Raw genomic sequence first — 18,916 nt, forward strand, 5'->3', positions numbered from 1 at the left:
AGATATGAGCACCTAAAGTTTAAATTTTTGGGACAGAACATTTCAAGTTCGGTAAGAGATAAATCCATGAGATTTAGAAGATAGATTCTTCATGGTATTGTTGATCTAATAAAACAAAATTTTTCTGAAAATATCAATTTTTGAGAAAGTTTTTCAATTTACTTGAAATGACCAAAAATAACTCTTAGTTGAGTTATATGTTCTGTCCCAAAAATTTAAACTTTAGGCGCTCTTATCTCAAAAAGTAATGATCGGAAAAAAATGTTTTCCTGAGAAAACTTTTTCATTCTGATAGCTTGATGATTTACAAATAAAAAAACTTTGAAAAATATCACCAGTAGAAAGTTCATTTTTAGTCTTTGCACAGCCTTAAAAAGGAGAGGAGTCAGGACAGATCCTTGTGGCAGTCCATTGTCAAGCCTTTTTGTTAGACTCATCCCATGCCCAATCAAAACTTGGAATGATTTGTTTTCAGCATATTGTTGACAAGTCTTACTATATGTATACATGGAATAACCTGCAAAATTTTATTTATTAGAATAATAAAATTTTATATAATAGTACCAATACTAGAGTATTCAGTAACTTTAGTTATACATTTTGGATGACTTGCTTATTATTTAGTAGATATCATCAATACAACATTTTTCTTAGACTCAGGGTATTGTTAGAATTTGATACTTCAAAAATGGAATTTGGTAGAGGCGTTGCTATCGTTTCTGGAAAATCTTGAAAGAATAGTCAACATGAAAACTCCTCATCGAAAGGTACTGCTACAATAATAATTCAGCCCTACTGCATTAACTCTCCTAAGTGTCACAGAAAAGTAATTGAACAAAGTCCCCAACTTTGACTTAACCTTTAAAAATAACAATTTTTTTCTTTCACAGAGATGGAGCTTCCTGAGGAATGGTGTGGCTCTCCCATCACTAAAGTCTCTGAACTAGACGATCCCATCGTTTCTGATAAGATAAAAGAGCTGAAAAATCATTATTTAAAGAAGTTCAACAGTTCTCCAATAGGCTACATCCAAGTTCCTGGAAGGGTGAACCTAATAGGCGAGCACATTGACTACTGTGGATATCCTGTTTGTCCAATGGCAATTGGAAAGTACATCCTGATAGCGTTTGGATTTTCTAACGAAAAGAAAGATTTTCTTCATGTTACCAACTTGAACAAAATCCATCCCGATTTCGTCAATCATACTGACGTTGTAGAGTAAGTACAATCCTCATATTCCTTCGCTTATTGCGTTGCTATAGCTCAACATACTTATCTTTCTTAGCATAGTATAGTAACTTAACATACTATCTTTCTATACTTAACATTCTTAGTGCTTTGTTTATATTTTTGCTTTGCTATTAGCTTATACTTATTCTCATGAGCGTTTCGAGATTCAATATTGTGATTGGCTTAATATTTATATTTTTAATTTTAATTAAATTGACTTGCAATCATTGGCTTAGTATTTATATTAATTTTAATTAAATTGACTTGCAATCATTGGTTTAATATTTATATTTTTAATTTTAATTAAATTGACTTGCAATCACTGTAGTTTTGAGCGCGTATTTTGCATTCATAACTGACCACTCTCTAACCATTATACTCTGTACAAATTAACTTCATACTTGGGAGGGACATGCGCAGCAGAGAAGGCATACAGCGGCAGGGATACAACGGCTGTCAAGTTGCCGTTCTCACCGGCCAGCATTCCTCTAATTTCTTGTGAGTATTCAAGAGCTCATGTTAAACTTACGGAGTTTCCTGTCTGGAATCTTACAGTCGACTGACTGTAATCGACAAATTGGCAACTGCGCTTCTACCTATGACTCTATCCATTACTGTAATTGACTGATCTCCCTCCATTTCTCTGCGCCGCATATTCCTCCAAGGCAGAAGTTAATTTGTACGGAGTGTAAGTTGATCAATGGCTTTGCTTCCTTGTATCGATCGTGAAAAGTATGTAATAAAAAATGCTGGCAGTGTCACAACCTAGCAAAGTTGTCAATTAATGAGATTTTACTCTAACACTACCTTACTCTTCACACTAGTTAGGTACCTAAATCCAGTATCATCCTCCAATAATCGTAGAGTTTTGTAAATTGTTCTCATTTACATACTTACTTACTTACTTAGGAATAAGTACCATTACTTACCAGGGCCATCTTAGTTGATATTTGGATCAACAAACTGTCTCCACGTAGCTCGCTTTTTATTTACCACTCAATATTAAGTTAAGTAGTACTAAATTTATAAATTAAAATTTGCTTTAGTCCATAGAAAATTGATTCTGTTGCAATTCAAGGTTTTTCCAACTTACTTTTTTATTTATAGAGTATCTGTGGACAAAATTGGCTGGACCAGTTACCTTTTGAGTGGAATACTAGGCATAAAAAATAAGATAGAATCGCAGCACAGTAATAAAGAAGATTTGAAGGAAGTGAAAGGACTCTGTTTAGCTGTGAGTGGAAACATTCCTGAAGCTGCTGGATTATCAAGTTCCAGTGCTCTTGTCGTAGCTGGATCGATGATCTATTCATTAGTTCATAAAGTAAGTCCACATTACTGAAAGTCACATTGTAAGTCCACATTACTTGTAGTCAAGTGTTTTGTTTAAATATCCTTGATTAGTTTGTAGAGGTGGCTAAATAAAAGTTACATTAAAAGTCCACATTGGGCCCGTTCTGTGTACATGGAATGTGGTAAATTGTCCGATTCACAATTTACCAGGTAAAAAGTTCTGCGTTCCATGGGAAGAGTTTTGACAGATTCTGTACCAGAAACCAGTTCCAGTTCCGAATTCCTACCCCACAGTCGAAGCGTGGTAAATTGTCCGGCCTGGTACAGTTCCAACTATCTGAGCTGTCATTGGTCAATTATTGTAGTCTGCTTGTTTCTCTGCGCATGCGCTGATAGTTGATTTGTTTACCATAGCATAGCCATAGAATACAGTCATAACCAACAATATGATGTTCGATAATCATTCATTAAATGAATTTTTCTCTATAGAAAATTTGAGAGTAATGGAATAAAATAAATGCACACACTTTTCTAGACGGTGAGTTTGTAAAACAGCCTTTCTTCATTCACGCAGCTAGTAAACGTCACATTTTGGTGTAAATCAATATTATAAGTGCGCGTCAAAAGTTTGAACCAACGATTTTGAAATGGCGTTCCATGGGAACATTTTGCACTAGTCACGTGATGGAACAATTTACGATTGGAACTGGAACAATTTACTGTACACAGAACGTACACATTACTTTTAATCTAGTGTCTTGCATCAAGTCGCCTCTTCAAACCAATCAGGGATATTTGAAAAAAATGATATTATAAAATGAAAGTCTTGGAAAAGAATTTAAAGCTAACTTATTCTTGTTTACCAGTAGATAATTATATTTTGTTAACCTCTCTAACCTACCGTTCATTCATTTTTTTACAGTTTGATACAACTAAACTGGAATTGGCTGAATTATGTGCGGCTGCTGAGAACTTTGTTGGAACGGCTGGTGGTGGAATGGACCAAACTATCATTCTTAATGCAGACAAAGGTTGATTATAGATTATTTATTTCTCAATTGTACATTCATTTCTCTACAAATTTATAGTTCTATCAAGCTCAATTCAATTCTAATATAATAATTCACAATCAATTCAAATAGTTAAATTCAAGTTTGCCCCCTGTGGGTTGGAGGAGCTTTGAGTCGATCATCGTACTCAAGAATGTGTTGAAAACTAGAATTCACCCACAGTATCCATGCTTGTCGTAGGAGGCGACTAAAATGGATCTCAAGGCAACTCCAGAACTTGCCTTGCCTTCCAACCCACGGGATCTGCCCCATCAGGGCAGTTTCGGAAGAGCAAAAAAACCCCAAGAGACCAGAGATGGGCGAAACTCCAGCACAAATGTGGGTCAAGAGGCTGAGTCAAGGGTGACTGGGCGCCGGGTGCCCTAGAGGCAGTTTGACGTCCCTTCTCTCAGCGGAAGGACCTACAAAAAGGCCAGGAGTGGAACTCACGTAGGTCACGAGTTTGTGGGTGGAGAGGCCAAAACTCACCACTGCTCAAAGAAGGGCGGCCATTTAGGCAAAACTTCTTGGACAGGTGAGGCTTTTGACCCTGCGAAGTTTCGGAGGGGCAAAAAGAAAAAACCCAAGAGACTAGTGATGGGTGAAAAACCAGGCACAAATGTGGGTCAAGAGGCTGAGTCAAGGGTGGCCGGGCGCCCTAGAGGCAACGTGGCCACCCCTTCCTCAGCGGAAGGACCTACAAAGAAGGCCAGGAGTAGAGGTCATGAGGACTAATCAGTCTGAAGAGACTGCCAAGCATATCACACTGGATTGCGACAAGGATTGCAACCAGGTGATGAATGGAATGTTAGTATAGGGAAAAACTCCTAGTTCTTGTAAAGGACATAGGTATTGGTTTGCCTAACTAACATACTACTTGGGAACACAATAAGCTTCGGTTGACGTGTGGGGTTCTTTGAACCTTTGGATCCTTGAATCCGTCCCTTCAAAAACAATAAACAATTCAAGTTCAATATCCGATATTGGATTTCCATCAACTTCGATAAAAGAGGAGATTTATCTTACCAATTCTGGTTATATTTTAGTTGAAAAAATTGCTTCAAATTTGATACAACAATTAATAAACAAAAAGTAGCTGTCTTGCTGAGAATGATGCTCACGTGAGCTCCAGGCAGGAGGTAATGAAACTAATGATAATGTGAGATGAGTAGACCTACAGCTTTAGGTGGGTTCCGAACCATCAGGAAGCGATTTTCCTGCTCGTGAATGGTACTTTCTTTAGAGCCGAAAAGTTCGGCTCTTGAAATGGTTACTCTTAGGCTCAATTCACACTGAAGTGGAGTAACGGTGGCAAGGTGCTGACTTTTATAACTTCCATATAAACATATGATACAATGTAAACAGAAGTGGCGTGGTGAAACGCCACTCCAGTTTGCATCGGATTATATGTTTATATAGAAGTGGCGTGGAAGTGAAAAACGTCAGTGCCTTATTTAGGCCTAATTTTGTGTATGTGAGAGAGAGAGTATATTAACTTTGCCAGTCATGTACTTTCTGTAGGTCATCACATACGCTTGTAAAAATTGGAGGGCATTCTCATCCGTTGTACTTGATCATTCCTACAATACGAGGAGTGGTGGCTCGATCCTCGGTTACCCGACACATCGACTTAGGCTCAACTCACACTTACGCGACTCAGGTCGAGAAGATACTCGACTCTAGTCGAGAGCACATGTTTTCAAATGGTGACGTCGCGTATACTAGAATCGATTGGTCTGAGTGTCACCATTTGGAAACACATGCTCTCAGCTAGAGTCGAGTCTCTTCTCGACCTGAGTCGCATAAGTGTGAGTTGAGCCTAACACTTTTTGAGAAAGGCTCACACTATTGCGCAATAAAAATTATAAATAGACACCCCCATAATTTTATAGATCTCTCCAACTTTCCAAAGATGATCGGAAGGATAAGGGAAGTTCTGTTGAAAAGAGCGCCATAGACATTGGATGATGTGTGGATGTCTTGAGGGAAGAGAATTAAATATCATAGAATTATTACAAAATAAACATTTTCTTTAAATTGACTGAAATTGATCGATTTCTTCTTCAGGGTGCTCCTAGGGGCGGTGTTATTTTTGACGTCTCATCCTTGCACTATTATATGTTCTGTGTTTTATTATTGATTGTGACGATTCAATGTTGCGAAGCTTGTCATTTTTTATGCAACTCACTAAAAACTCACATTTATACAGAATGAAATTTGATTTGATTGATTTGCCACGCCAGCGCCTCGTCACTTCAGTGTGAATTGGGCCTTACAACGGGAGTAGCAAGTGCTCTAATCTTAACTTATCGTATTGATAGCTTATCAGTCCAACCACGAAGCCAATCGTTTTCCCAAAGGTTTTCCAACATTCTCTAGTACATTTTCTAAAAATGCACTATTGTGCTCTTTTCCAAACGATTATAGATTAATGAAATCAAACGATTTCCTGGATAAAATTAAATGCTTTAATGAATGAAATATTGTGTGATTATTGATCCTCAGGTACATCGAAGCTCATAGAATTTCGACCCTTGAAAGTGACCAACTGTGTTCTACCAGAGGGATCTGTGTTTGTGATAGCCAATAGTCTGGTGGAGAAAAATAAAGCAGCTTCGTCCGATTTCAATACTAGAGTTGCTGAGTGCCGAATTGCAGCTCAGGTAAGTCTAAAACTGAACTTATCAAGACCTCTTATTTTTAATAAAAAATTCAGTATTCTATAATAATAGGCTTATATAAAAGCGAAATGGCACTGATTCATTCACTCATTTTCTCATTCATTCACTCACTCACTCATTCATTCATCCATAATATCCAATATAGACCTATAGACTAGTAAGACTCACGTTACTAGTAGTTCTGTGAACAGTAGACCTCGCGCTTAGTAAGTTACATTGACCTGTTGTTATGTTTTCTCAAAAATTAATGAATAATTTATCAATTTAAAATGTCTAGAAAAAATCCTAAATAAGCATAGAGCTTTCTGTCCTATCGTACCGTGACGTGTCGTCCCGGAATGTGAGTGTGAGCGCTGTTATTAGGTCTGGCTGCAACCAGGACCTCCTAAATACCTAGTATTCAGGAGGTCCTGCTGCAACTGTCTACAACGTTGATGGAAAGATACATTTTCAAGATGTTCGATGTTTTTGAACTGGTAGTATTATAGTCAACTGTCTACTAACGTTGATGGAAAGATACTGTCCACCGCTCGTAACTTGGCTTCTGAGGTCTGAGGCGTAGGGGGGAAATGAACGAGTGGCGCCATGTTGTTGACGACTCGGTAGTGTGACTACAAACCATGCTCACTAATAAAGCTATTCACCATTCAGCTTTCAGTTTTGTTTCCGCAGCTGACCGGAGTAAACGTCGAAATGTTGTGTTATTTTTTCATTAAGTTAGTTATTCATCTTAAACTATTATTTTATGTATCGACTAAAAACGTTAGGATGTAATTTTACTTACAGATCGCTGGCTAAATTACAAATTTGGTGGGATGGAAATTGCTCAATTACATTTGGCGAAGGCAAATAGACCAAAGCGTTTGTTTACTCGCTACCTGGCTCTCCAGTGCCATATGTCACGCCTAAAACTAGATCGACTGCATTCCTTCTAGAGGCCAAGTTACGAGCGGTGGACAGTACATTTTCAAGATGTTCGATGTTTTTGAACGGGTAGTATTATAGTCCACTAGACAGCTGATTTATGATGAATAATTCTATAGTCTGATTTTTACTCTAATATTGGCGTATGAAGGAGGCTCCTTTTTCCTTTTATATTATCCTTGAAATGCAAAATTTCCAAAAACCTTGTATATACGTCGACGCGTAATTTAAGAAGGAACATACCTGTCAAATTCATGAAAATCTATTACCGCGTTTCGCCGTAAATGCGCAACATATAAACATTCAAACATTTAAACATTAAGGGAAATGCCAAACCGTCGACTTGAATCTTAGACCTCACTTCGCTCGGTCAGTAAGATCATTGGAAATGATAGGACGGCATTGCTGCCTAAATTCTTTGTTGCTTAATTTGTAGCACGCGTGACTCATGAATGTAAGGTTGCAGGTTCGAGACCAATCAAATTCATTTTTTTGCTGGAAATTTTCAACTCTTATTAAGATTATCCACGTAATCTTGACAAAATAATAAGTAATTATTATTCTATTTTTTATATTTCCTGGACATAATGATATTGCATTCTAAAACACGTAAAAATTGTAATTTTAAAAACTTCCTCTTCTTCTTCTTCTTCTTCTTCTTCTGGTATTACAGCTCGATGTGAGCTTTAGCCTCTCGCACTAGAGCCCTCCACACATCACGGTCACATGCCTTTCGTCTCCATGCCACCAGTCCCATTCTCCGGAGATCATCCTCCACTTCATCACTCCATCGATTGCGTGGCCTCCCTTGTCGTCTTCTACCCTCCATCCGGGCCTTATAAATTGCTTTTGGCATTCGTTGGTCCGCCATTCTCTCAACATGACCAGCCCAGCGTAATCTTTGTGATTCGATGAATCGTACCACATCCTCACCCTTGAGAATTCCCCATTTTCAATTACATATTGTAGCCTGTTGCTGAGATAGGAGTCAATGAGATTTAGCCTACTGCTGCCCTGTCAAGACCATAGTAAGATAGCTTATCACATAATTTTCCATGCTCTACTGTGTCAAATGCACGTGACAGATCAAAGGATCTTAGATTAACTTTCCTCTTTTGTTCCAAACTACTTATAATATCATGTACTAGATCCAACACATTGTCGCATGTACTCAAGTTTTTTCTGAATCCGTACTGATTTTTTGATAGTAATTTGCTATTTTCGAAGTATTCAGCTAGTTGCTTGTGGAGGAGCTTTTCAAATATCTTGGAAAATATCTGCACTATGCAAATGGGTCTGTAATTTTCTATTTTCGACTTGTCACCTTTCTTATGAGTAGGCATCATTTTAACTTTTTTTAGGCCGTCAGGGAATATGCCAAAGTCTATACATTTATTGAATAAGTGTGTCGATACTTCAGAGAACCTATTAGCAGCTAATTTCACAATAAAAGAGTTTAAGCCATATACATCTAAGCAGTTACTGTTACCTATTCCATTAATAGCAGCAAATACCTCTTCAACTTTAACATGACTGAAGCTGAACTTCGTAACTGGTTGTGGTATTTTCTTGACATAATAGCTGGAATCAAAATTGCTCTCGGGAATGGTTCCTATCTGCTTGTCCACTCTATCTATAAAAAATCTATTTTTGTCATTGATTGGCATATCACATTCAATTTTGGAAGATTTACTATTCCTACAAACATGTCTGTTTACTATTTCCCAAGCCGCTTTAGTTTTGTTTTTACTATCTGAAATAAATTTACTGTTAAATTCAAGTTTGGCTTTTTTTATTGCTAATTTATATTGCTTTTTACTATTATTATACTCCTCTTTTATTGTGTCACTAAGGCAGTCTTTATACAAATAGAATAATTGTTCACACTTTATTTTTAACATTTGCAGTTCAGGTGTATACCATTTATTATAATCTCTACTCTGATATATCTTCCTTTTAACTAGCGGATAAGCCATATTAACCGCCCCCATAAACAAGCTTTGAAATTTTTGTATTTTATGACTAATATCATCAAGCTCATAGACTGAAATCCAGTTTAAGGATTCTAGATATGCCAGGAATAGGTTTGTCCTATCTGCACTAATTTGTCTTAGTAGTATTGTTTTTTTCTTTTTATCGATACAAGACTTTTTTCAATTTTAACTTTTAGACTCAAGGCATAATGATCTGAAAAAATTGTATGTAATACTTTACTCTCCCATCGGCTGAAATGTAAATCAGTGGCAATGTTGTCTATACACGATCCTTGTGAATTAATATTATTAATGTTTGGTCTGGTTATTTCCTTAGTTGTAATAGACATATTAAAACTAGCCAACAAGGTACATAGTTCATCTCTGTTCTCTGATTCAACATTGAAATCGACATTAAAATCAGCTCCCAAAATAACATTACAATTAAAATTAAACAAATAACTCAAAATTTCATTAAGCACCTCTAGGAATTTTCTAAAATTGCTCGTTGAAACACTATATGGCCTATAAACAGATACAACAATAATATTCAATTCCGGTATTCTAATAGCGCATGCTTCACATATCATTTCCACTGACAAATCCCTTATTTCCTCTATTTCCCTGAATTCAAGCTCATTTCTCAAAAAGATAGCAGCCCCTCCATGAATTCTATTGTTTCTAACAAAATATGAACCTAACTTGAATCTATCAACACTTACATAGATTATATAATCCTTTTTCAGCCAATGCTCGCTCAACAATACAATTTCAGTATTATTCTCATGTAAAATAGTTTCCAGGTAATCAATTTTATTACCTAGTCCCTGAACATTCCAGGAGAGTAGATTCACATCAGAATCCTGATATCTCACGCTATCTAGAGGTTTAATACTACTTGCATGATAAATTGAAACATTAGAGTGATTCCTTACATTAGTTGAAAAATTAGCCAAACTATCATCTTAATGCAGACAAAGGTTGATTATAGATTATTTATTTCTCAATTGTACATTCATTTCTCTACAAATTTATAGTTCTATCAAGCTCAATTCAATTCTAATATAATAATTCACAATCAATTCAAATAGTTAAATTCAAGTTTGCCCCCTGTGGGTTGGAGGAGCTTTGAGTCGATCATCGTACTCAAGAATGTGTTGAAAACTAGAATTCACCCACAGTATCCATGCTTGTCGTAGGAGGCGACTAAAATGGATCTCAAGGCAACTCCAGAACTTGCCTTGCCTTCCAACCCACGGGATCTGCCCCATCAGGGCAGTTTCGGAAGAGCAAAAAAACCCCAAGAGACCAGAGATGGGCGAAACTCCAGCACAAATGTGGGTCAAGAGGCTGAGTCAAGGGTGACTGGGCGCCGGGCGCCCATTAGGCAGTTTGGCGTCCCCTCTCTCAGCGGAAGAACCTACAAAAAGGCCAGGAGTGGAACTCATGTAGGTCACGAGTTTTGTGGGTGGAGAGGCCAAAACTCATCACTGCTCAAAGAAGGGCGGCCATTTAGGCAAAACTTCTTGGGACAGGTGAGGCTTTTGACCCTGCGAAGTTTCGGAGGGGCAAAAAGAAAAAACCAAGAGACCAGTGATGGGTGTAAAGCCAGGCACAAATGTGGGTCAAGAGGCTGAGTCAAGGGTGGCCGGGCGCCCTAGAGGCAACTTGGCCGCCCCTTCCTCAGCGGAAGGACCTGCAAAGAAGGCGAGGAGTGGAGGTCACGAGGACTAATCAGTCTGAAGAGACTGCCAAGCATATCACACTGGATTGCGACAAGGATTGCAACCAGGTGATGAATGGAATGTTAGTATAGGGAAAAACTCCTGGTTCTTGTATAGGACATAGGTATTGGTTTGCCTAACTAACATACTACTTGGGAACACAATAAGCTTCGGTTGACGTGTGGGGTTCTTTGAACCTTTGGATCCTTGAATCCGTCCCTTCAAAAACAGTAAACAATTCAAGTTCAATATCCGATATTGGATTTCCATCAACTTCGATAAAAGAGGAGATTTATCTTACCAATTCTGGTTATATTTTAGTTGAAAAAATTGCTTCAAGTTTGATACAACAATTAATAAACAAAAAGTAGCTGTCTTGCTGAGAATGATGCTCACGAGAGCTCCAGGCAGGAGGTAATGAAACTAATGATAATGAGAGATGAGTAGACCTACAGCTTTAGGTGGGTTCCGAACCATCAGGAAGCGATTTTCCTGCTCGTGAATGGTACTTTCTTTAGAGCCGAAAAGTTCGGCTCTTGAAATGGTTACTCTTAGGCTCAATTCACACTGAAGTGGAGTAACGGTGGCAAGGTGCTGTCTTTTATAACTTCCATATAAACATATGATACAATGTAAACAGAAGTGGCGTGGTGAAACGCCACTCCAGTTTGCATCGGATTATATGTTTATATAGAAGTGGCGTGGAAGTGAAAAACGTCAGTGCCTTATTTAGGCCTAATTTTGTGTATGTGAGAGAGAGAGTATATTAACTTTGCCAGTCATGTACTTTCTGTAGGTCATCACATACGCTGGTAAAAATTGGAGGGCATTCTCATCCGTTGAGAATACTTTATCATTCCTACAATACGAGAAGTGGTGGCTCGATCCTCGGTTACCCGACACATCGACTAAGGCTCAACTCACACTTACGCGACTCAGGTCGAGAAGAGACTGCGACTCTAGTCGAGAGCATGTGTTTTCAAATGGTGACGTCGCGTAGACTAGAATCGATTGGTCTTAGTGTCACCATTTGAAAACACATGCTCTCAGCTAGAGTCGAGTCTCTTCTCGACCTGAGTCGCATAAGTGTGAGTTGAGCCTAACACTTTTTGAGAAAGGCTCACACTATTGCGCAATAAAAATTATAAATAGACACCCCCATAATTTTATAGATCTCTCCAACTTTCCAAAGATGATCGGAAGGATAAGGGAAGTTCTGTTGAAAAGAGCGCCATAGACATTGGATGATGTGTGGATGTCTTGAGGGAAGAGAATTAAATATCATAGAATTATTACAAAATAAACATTTTCTTTAAATTGACTGAAATTGATCGATTTCTTCTTCAGGGTGCTCCTAGGGGCGGTGTTATTTTTGACGTCTCCTCCTTGAACTATTATATGTTCTGTGTTTTATTATTGATTGTGACGATTCAATGTTGCGAAGCTTGTCATTTTTTATGCAACTCACTAAAAACTCACATTTATACAGAATGAAATTTGATTTGATTGATTTGCCACGCCAGCGCCTCGTCACTTCAGTGTGAATTGGGCCTTACAACGGGAGTAGCAAGTGCTCTAATCTTAACTTATCTTATCGATAGCTTATCAGCGCAACCATGAAGCCAGTCGTTCTCCCAAAGGTTTTCCCAACATTCTCTAGTACATTTTCTAAAAATGCACTATTGCGCTGTTTTCCAAACGATTTGTGATTAATGAAATCAAACGATTTCCTGAATGAAATTAAATGCATTAATGAATGAAATATTGTGTGATTATTGATCTTCAGGTACATCGAAGCTCATAGAATTCCGTCCCTTGAAAGTGACCAACTGTGTTCTACCAGAGGGATCTGTGTTTGTGATAGCCAATAGTCTGGTGGAGAAAAATAAAGCAGCTTCGTCCGATTTCAATACTAGAGTTGCTGAGTGCCGAATTGCAGCTCAGGTAAGTCTAAAACTGAACTTATCAAGACCTCTTATTTTTAATAAAAAAATTCAGTATTCTATAATAATAGGCTTATATAAAAGCGAAATGGCACTGATTCATTCACTCATTTTCTCATTCATTCACTCACTCACTCATTCATTCATCCATAATATCCAATATAGACCTATAGACTAGTAAGACTCACGTTACTAGTAGTTCTGTGAACAGTAGACCTCGCGCTTAGTAAGTTACATTGACCTGTTGTTATGTTTTCTCAAAAATTAATGAATAATTTATCAATTTAAAATGTCTAGAAAAAATCCTAAATAAGCATAGAGCTTTCTGTCCTATCGTACCGTGACGTGTCGTCCCGGAATGTGAGTGTGAGCGCTGTTATTAGGTCTGGCTGCAACCAGGACCTCCTAAATACCTAGTATTCAGGAGGTCCTGCTGCAACTGTCTACAACGTTGATGGAAAGATACATTTTCAAGATGTTCGATGTTTTTGAACGGGTAGTATTATAGTCAACTGTCTACTAACGTTGATGGAAAGATACTGTCCACCGCTCGTAACTTGGCTTCTGAGGTCTGAGGCGTAGGGGGGAAATGAACGAGTGGCGCCATGTTGTTGACGACTCGGTAGTGTGACTACAAACCATGCTCACTAATAAAGCTATTCACCATTCAGCTTTCAGTTTTGTTTCCGCAGCTGACCGGAGTAAACGTCGAAATGTTGTGTTATTTTTTCATTAAGTTAGTTATTCATCTTAAACTATTATTTTATGTATCGACTAAAAACGTTAGGATGTAATTTTACTTACAGATCGCTGGCTAAATTACAAATTTGGTGGGATGGAAATTGCTCAATTACATTTGGCGAAGGCAAATAGACCAAAGCGTTTGTTTACTCGCTACCTGGCTCTCCAGTGCCATATGTCACGCCTAAAACTAGATCGACTGCATTCCTTCTAGAGGCCAAGTTACGAGCGGTGGACAGTACATTTTCAAGATGTTCGATGTTTTTGAACGGGTAGTATTATAGTCCACTAGACAGCTGATTTATGATGAATAATTCTATAGTCTGATTTTTACTCTAATATTGGCGTATGAAGGAGGCTCCTTTTTCCTTTTATATTATCCTTGAAATGCAAAATTTCCAAAAACCTTGTATATACGTCGACGCGTAATTTAAGAAGGAACATACCTGTCAAATTCATGAAAATCTATTACCGCGTTTCGCCGTAAATGCGCAACATATAAACATTCAAACATTTAAACATTAAGGGAAATGCCAAACCGTCGACTTGAATCTTAGACCTCACTTCGCTCGGTCAGTAAGATCATTGGAAATGATAGGACGGCATTGCTGCCTAAATTCTTTGTTGCTTAATTTGTAGCACGCGTGACTCATGAATGTAAGGTTGCAGGTTCGAGACCAATCAAATTCATTTTTTTGCTGGAAATTTTCAACTCTTATTAAGATTATCCACGTAATCTTGACAAAATAATAAGTAATTATTATTCTATTTTTTATATTTCCTGGACATAATGATATTGCATTCTAAAACACGTAAAAATTGTAATTTTAAAAACTTCCTCTTCTTCTTCTTCTTCTTCTTCTGGTATTACAGCTCGATGTGAGCTTTAGCCTCTCGCACTAGAGCCCTCCACACATCACGGTCACATGCCTTTCGTCTCCATGCCACCAGTCCCATTCTCCGGAGATCATCCTCCACTTCATCACTCCATCGATTGCGTGGCCTCCCTTGTCGTCTTCTACCCTCCATCCGGGCCTTATAAATTGCTTTTGGCATTCGTTGGTCCGCCATTCTCTCAACATGACCAGCCCAGCGTAATCTTTGTGATTCGATGAATCGTACCACATCCTCACCCTTTAGAATTCCATTTATTTCATCATTTGACCGTCTCCTCCAGACTTCATTGTCATTGATGCCTCCATATATGCGCCTTATAATCTTCCTTTCGAAAACTCTCAGTTTGGTGGCATCAACTGCAGTTAAATTCCAGGTTTCTGAACCGTATGTGATTATTGGTCTTACCAGTGTCTTGTAAATTTTGAGCTTGGTTGCTTTAGATAGTGATCGAGAGGTAATTGATTTAATATTCGCAAAGTAGGCACGATTTCCAGCTATAAATCTCTGTCTTATCTCGTCACTCACTTTATTGGCACTATTCACGTCAACACCCAGGTATGAGAAATGTTGTATGCTTTTATAGGACCATTCTCCAGTTTCGAAATCATTTACTCTTAGAGCTCTTTAATTTTAAAAACACAAGCATTTAAAACACGTAATTTTGACAAAATAACAAGTAATTATTATTCTACTTTTTTTATTTTTCCTGGACGTAAGGAGATTGCAAAGACTTGAAGAGGTATAGATCCAATGCTAGCTCTTACTTGAAATTGAAGGCTGCCATTGAGGTGTTTTAGCGCGAGATATTAAATAATTATGTATTTGTAATATTATTGATTACAAAGAAAGGTCTTTGGTATGTAATAATCCTCCAGGTTGCCCCCTCAATGGCCGATTTCAATCCCAGGTAAAACACTAGCGCTGCATGTGAGTCTATGCATCTTTAAGGTCTTTTGGGAGATTGCATTCTAGAACACAAAATTTTCCCCAGAGCAAAGCGCAGCTTACATTTAAATTCGAATTCTTTATTCAACAAAACAAGCTCATAGACTACAACCATTTGTTAATCGTCCATATGGACCTCAAGGTTACATGCTAGCATAAAGGAAGTAAATATTACTAATATTATATAATTTAATATTACTCATTTTATCTGTGATGCTAGTCTACTATAATTATGAAGGATTTAATAATATTATATTCTCGGGTTTTTGATTTACGTTTCTTTATTTAAAACGACTATCTGTTTTCAGATAATAGCGAAGAGAGAAGGATGTCCTGATTGGAAGGGTTTGCGTACTCTTTCTCTCATCCAGAAAGCCCTCAAATGTGATGTCACTGAAATGAAGGATAAAGTAGAACAATATTTTCATGAGTCTCCGTACACCAAAGAAGAGGTCAGTATTGGAGAAAACATATTATGTAATGGAATTTAATTAATCTCAATATTAATTTTTCATGATTGTTTTGTAGAAGTTGTGGAGGAAGTCATGGACTCAAGAGTCACATTTGACAATCAAATCATCCTTTTTTGCTAAATAATAGTTTCTTGTGTTCCTGTTTGTAGCATAACAAAATGAAGAATAAGATTCATTATTTGTTTAATCAACAAAATGGAAGGAGTTACAGTCAAGACTATCATGGGAAAGAATAAGTAAACTGGGACGCTATAAACACTGTAAACAAGAGTCTACAACTTTTGAAAGATGACTTGAAACATTAAACATAATGACAATGCATTAGATAATATCCATGTTATAATTAGTTTGTATTAGTAATTGGTAGGAAATATTAGGTAAAACAAACGACAACGGACCAAAAAATTCCTGCCCAAAAATGATGTTACTAGCCTTTATATTGATAGCATTAAACTTTATTAGTACTCGTACATGAATCGATCAATTAATTTCATTTAGTCAGGAGTTACAATGTACCACTTGAATAAGTATGAAATAAATTTATTGATTTTTCTATAATATTTATGCAACAAAGTAAAGTTGCTTCTCTTTTTATTGGTTTCTTGTTTACCTTATTTATAATCGCCCGCACTTTTATGTGAAGTTTGTGGTATAGGCTTTGAATAATATGGATAATATTCCATATTAATTCACTAGGGCTACTAAAATATGATTGAAACTAAAATAAATGCTCAAGTACCATTTATTTTATCACAATACAACTAGTTTCAACTTTTCAAGCGTCATTTTCAAAATGGCTCTTGAAGAGTTAAAACTAGTTGTGTTGTGATAAAATAAAGGGTAATTGATCATTTTTATTGATGAAAAATCATTAAAAGGTCATTTTTTCATTAGCAATTCTATAAATAAATTTTGATAGTCATGTTCTGAATATAAATTCATCAAAGTAATATTATGAAATACGGTTTCCAAGTAAGTTTTCAACTTTCGTCTTTAACTCTTGGTCAATGCTTTTTCAATTTCAATTTGTTTTTTTTCAGATTTGTAAAGTCTTGGGAATAACCATTAGTGATCTGGATTATTTATCTTTGTGCCCAAAAACATATAACGTTGAAACATTCAAACTGAAACAGAGGGCAATGCATGTTTATTCTGGTGAGTTTAAATAAGCCAAACCAGACTTTTTCTTTTTCAACATACTTTTAACTTTGTTCACTGTATAATTTATTACAATATATTATTCTTTGGATAGGTGTTCGGAATGAAATAAAATTCTCTCCATATGCCTAGCATCACTCATTCATTAACATTTTACTTTGAAAAAACATTCGGTATCCTTTCACTTGGACATTTAGTGATTCCAACTCATGTTCTATAGACATCGTATGTTTCTCATTGGATCTGTTGCATTGTACAGACTGAGATTAAACTACTGTAAGAGACTCACACCATTAAACACCATAAGAAATCACTTTTTGCTTTTAGAAAAAACGACTAGCAGTCAGATATTTTACAATAAATGAATTAATCACTAACTGGACAACGAGATCTTTCGGCAGTTCCGCCATCTTCTTCGTTGTACTCATAGACAAGTAGAAGGATAGGATGGCAATTTTTAGTGTGCTGTTGGTGTCTGTTGGTGTCTATTGGGTTTGTTGTGGCTAAAAAGGTAATCAAAGATGATTAGAACAAAAAATAAAATCTACAAGCAAATCAATAAAAGAGAAAAAATTCAAGACAACAAAAAACTCAAACTCCCAGGAGTATACAAGCTAAAATGCTCGGAATGTTATAAATTCTATATCGGACAGTCAGGCCGTTCTTTCAATCAAAGATACAAGGAACATATTCAGGGACTAAAAACAAAAACAGAATCTGCATTCGCCGACCACCTAATTCAAGAAAATCACAAACACACAAACATAAATACTGATCTACAAATCATACACATAAAAAACAAAGGACCAGAGTTAGACACAATAGAACAATTTGAAATATACACCCAATTTAAAAGCAATAGACAATGTATATTGAACGAACAAACCAACTTCAAATCCCACATCCTCTTTGATTACCTTCTTAGCCATAACAAACCCAATAGACACCAACAGCACCAACAGACACTAATCCAATAGACACCAACAGCACCAACAGACACTAACCCAATAGACACCAACAGCACACTAAAAATTGCCATCCCATCCTTCTACTTGTCTATGAGTACAACCAAGAATATGGCGGAACTGCCGAAAGATCTCGTTGTCCAGTGAGTGAATAATTCATTTATTGTAAAATATCTGACTGCTAGTCGTTTTTTCAAAAAGCAAAAAGTGATTTAATAATAAGCAGTTCGTTATGGAAAACAACATTGAAGAACCATAAGAAAGTTATAATAGCATTTCTCTTACCAATTCACTAGCATCCTATCATCAAATGCCTACTAATCATGTAATTGTTGGCTTCATTTTATTTTTTTCATTGTGATTCTCTCTGTCAAATAAATTGATAAACGTTGCATGTGTATCTAACACATCTGAACAACAATTTATTATTTTTAACCAGGTTATGATCAGTTTTGAATTTGAACAATGCAATCAATTTATTGTATATTCTACAACAATTACATAGCTACTCAATCTGTATTGTTCGTACCTATATGCATACTGTATTTTATAGTATTGTATTATACCATCTCTATTAAACTTAATTATAGTATTCTCTTGGAATAGGTCTCTATGGAGTAAAATATCTTGAAAACATATCTTGTTCATTGTACAGAAAATAGCATTAAAAATAAATTATCTTTTTTTAGGCTATTTTTCAGAGAGTCTGTACGAGAAAAATGTAAAATCCTCAACATTTTGACCAGTTATAGTCTATATATCAAGGAATGTATTCTGACACCACAATTCATAAATCAAGAATGTGTTAACCATCGGTACGATACACGCTCACGAAGAACTTATGCACTTCAGCACCCCGAAGACAGTTATTTGAAATATGTCTCTCCTACATGGGAGCTAAATTCTTCTACTATAGTGAG

At 36.6% G+C, this 18,916-nt stretch overlaps 1 protein-coding gene across 2 annotated transcripts in view; it reads left to right on the plus strand.

The window, feature by feature from the left end:
* Positions 1 to 18,916, plus strand: part of LOC111056561 (N-acetylgalactosamine kinase) — a 29,626-nt gene that overhangs the window by 2,269 nt on the left and 8,441 nt on the right. For both annotated transcript variants that reach the window (XR_005571670.1, XM_022343937.2), the window contains exons 2-7: positions 891 to 1,218; positions 2,338 to 2,554; positions 3,446 to 3,554; positions 12,661 to 12,818; positions 15,709 to 15,852; positions 16,914 to 17,028. Coding sequence is in view for 1 of the 2 variants with exons in the window: in XM_022343937.2 (XP_022199629.2) it covers positions 893 to 1,218; positions 2,338 to 2,554; positions 3,446 to 3,554; positions 12,661 to 12,818; positions 15,709 to 15,852; positions 16,914 to 17,028 (1,069 nt within the window). In the remaining variant the exon portion in view is untranslated. The remainder of the gene's footprint in view (positions 1 to 890; positions 1,219 to 2,337; positions 2,555 to 3,445; positions 3,555 to 12,660; positions 12,819 to 15,708; positions 15,853 to 16,913; positions 17,029 to 18,916) is intronic.

This window comes from Nilaparvata lugens, chromosome 6 (genome assembly GCF_014356525.2).
Source record: "Nilaparvata lugens isolate BPH chromosome 6, ASM1435652v1, whole genome shotgun sequence".
Classification (NCBI taxonomy): Eukaryota; Metazoa; Arthropoda; class Insecta; order Hemiptera; family Delphacidae; genus Nilaparvata; species Nilaparvata lugens.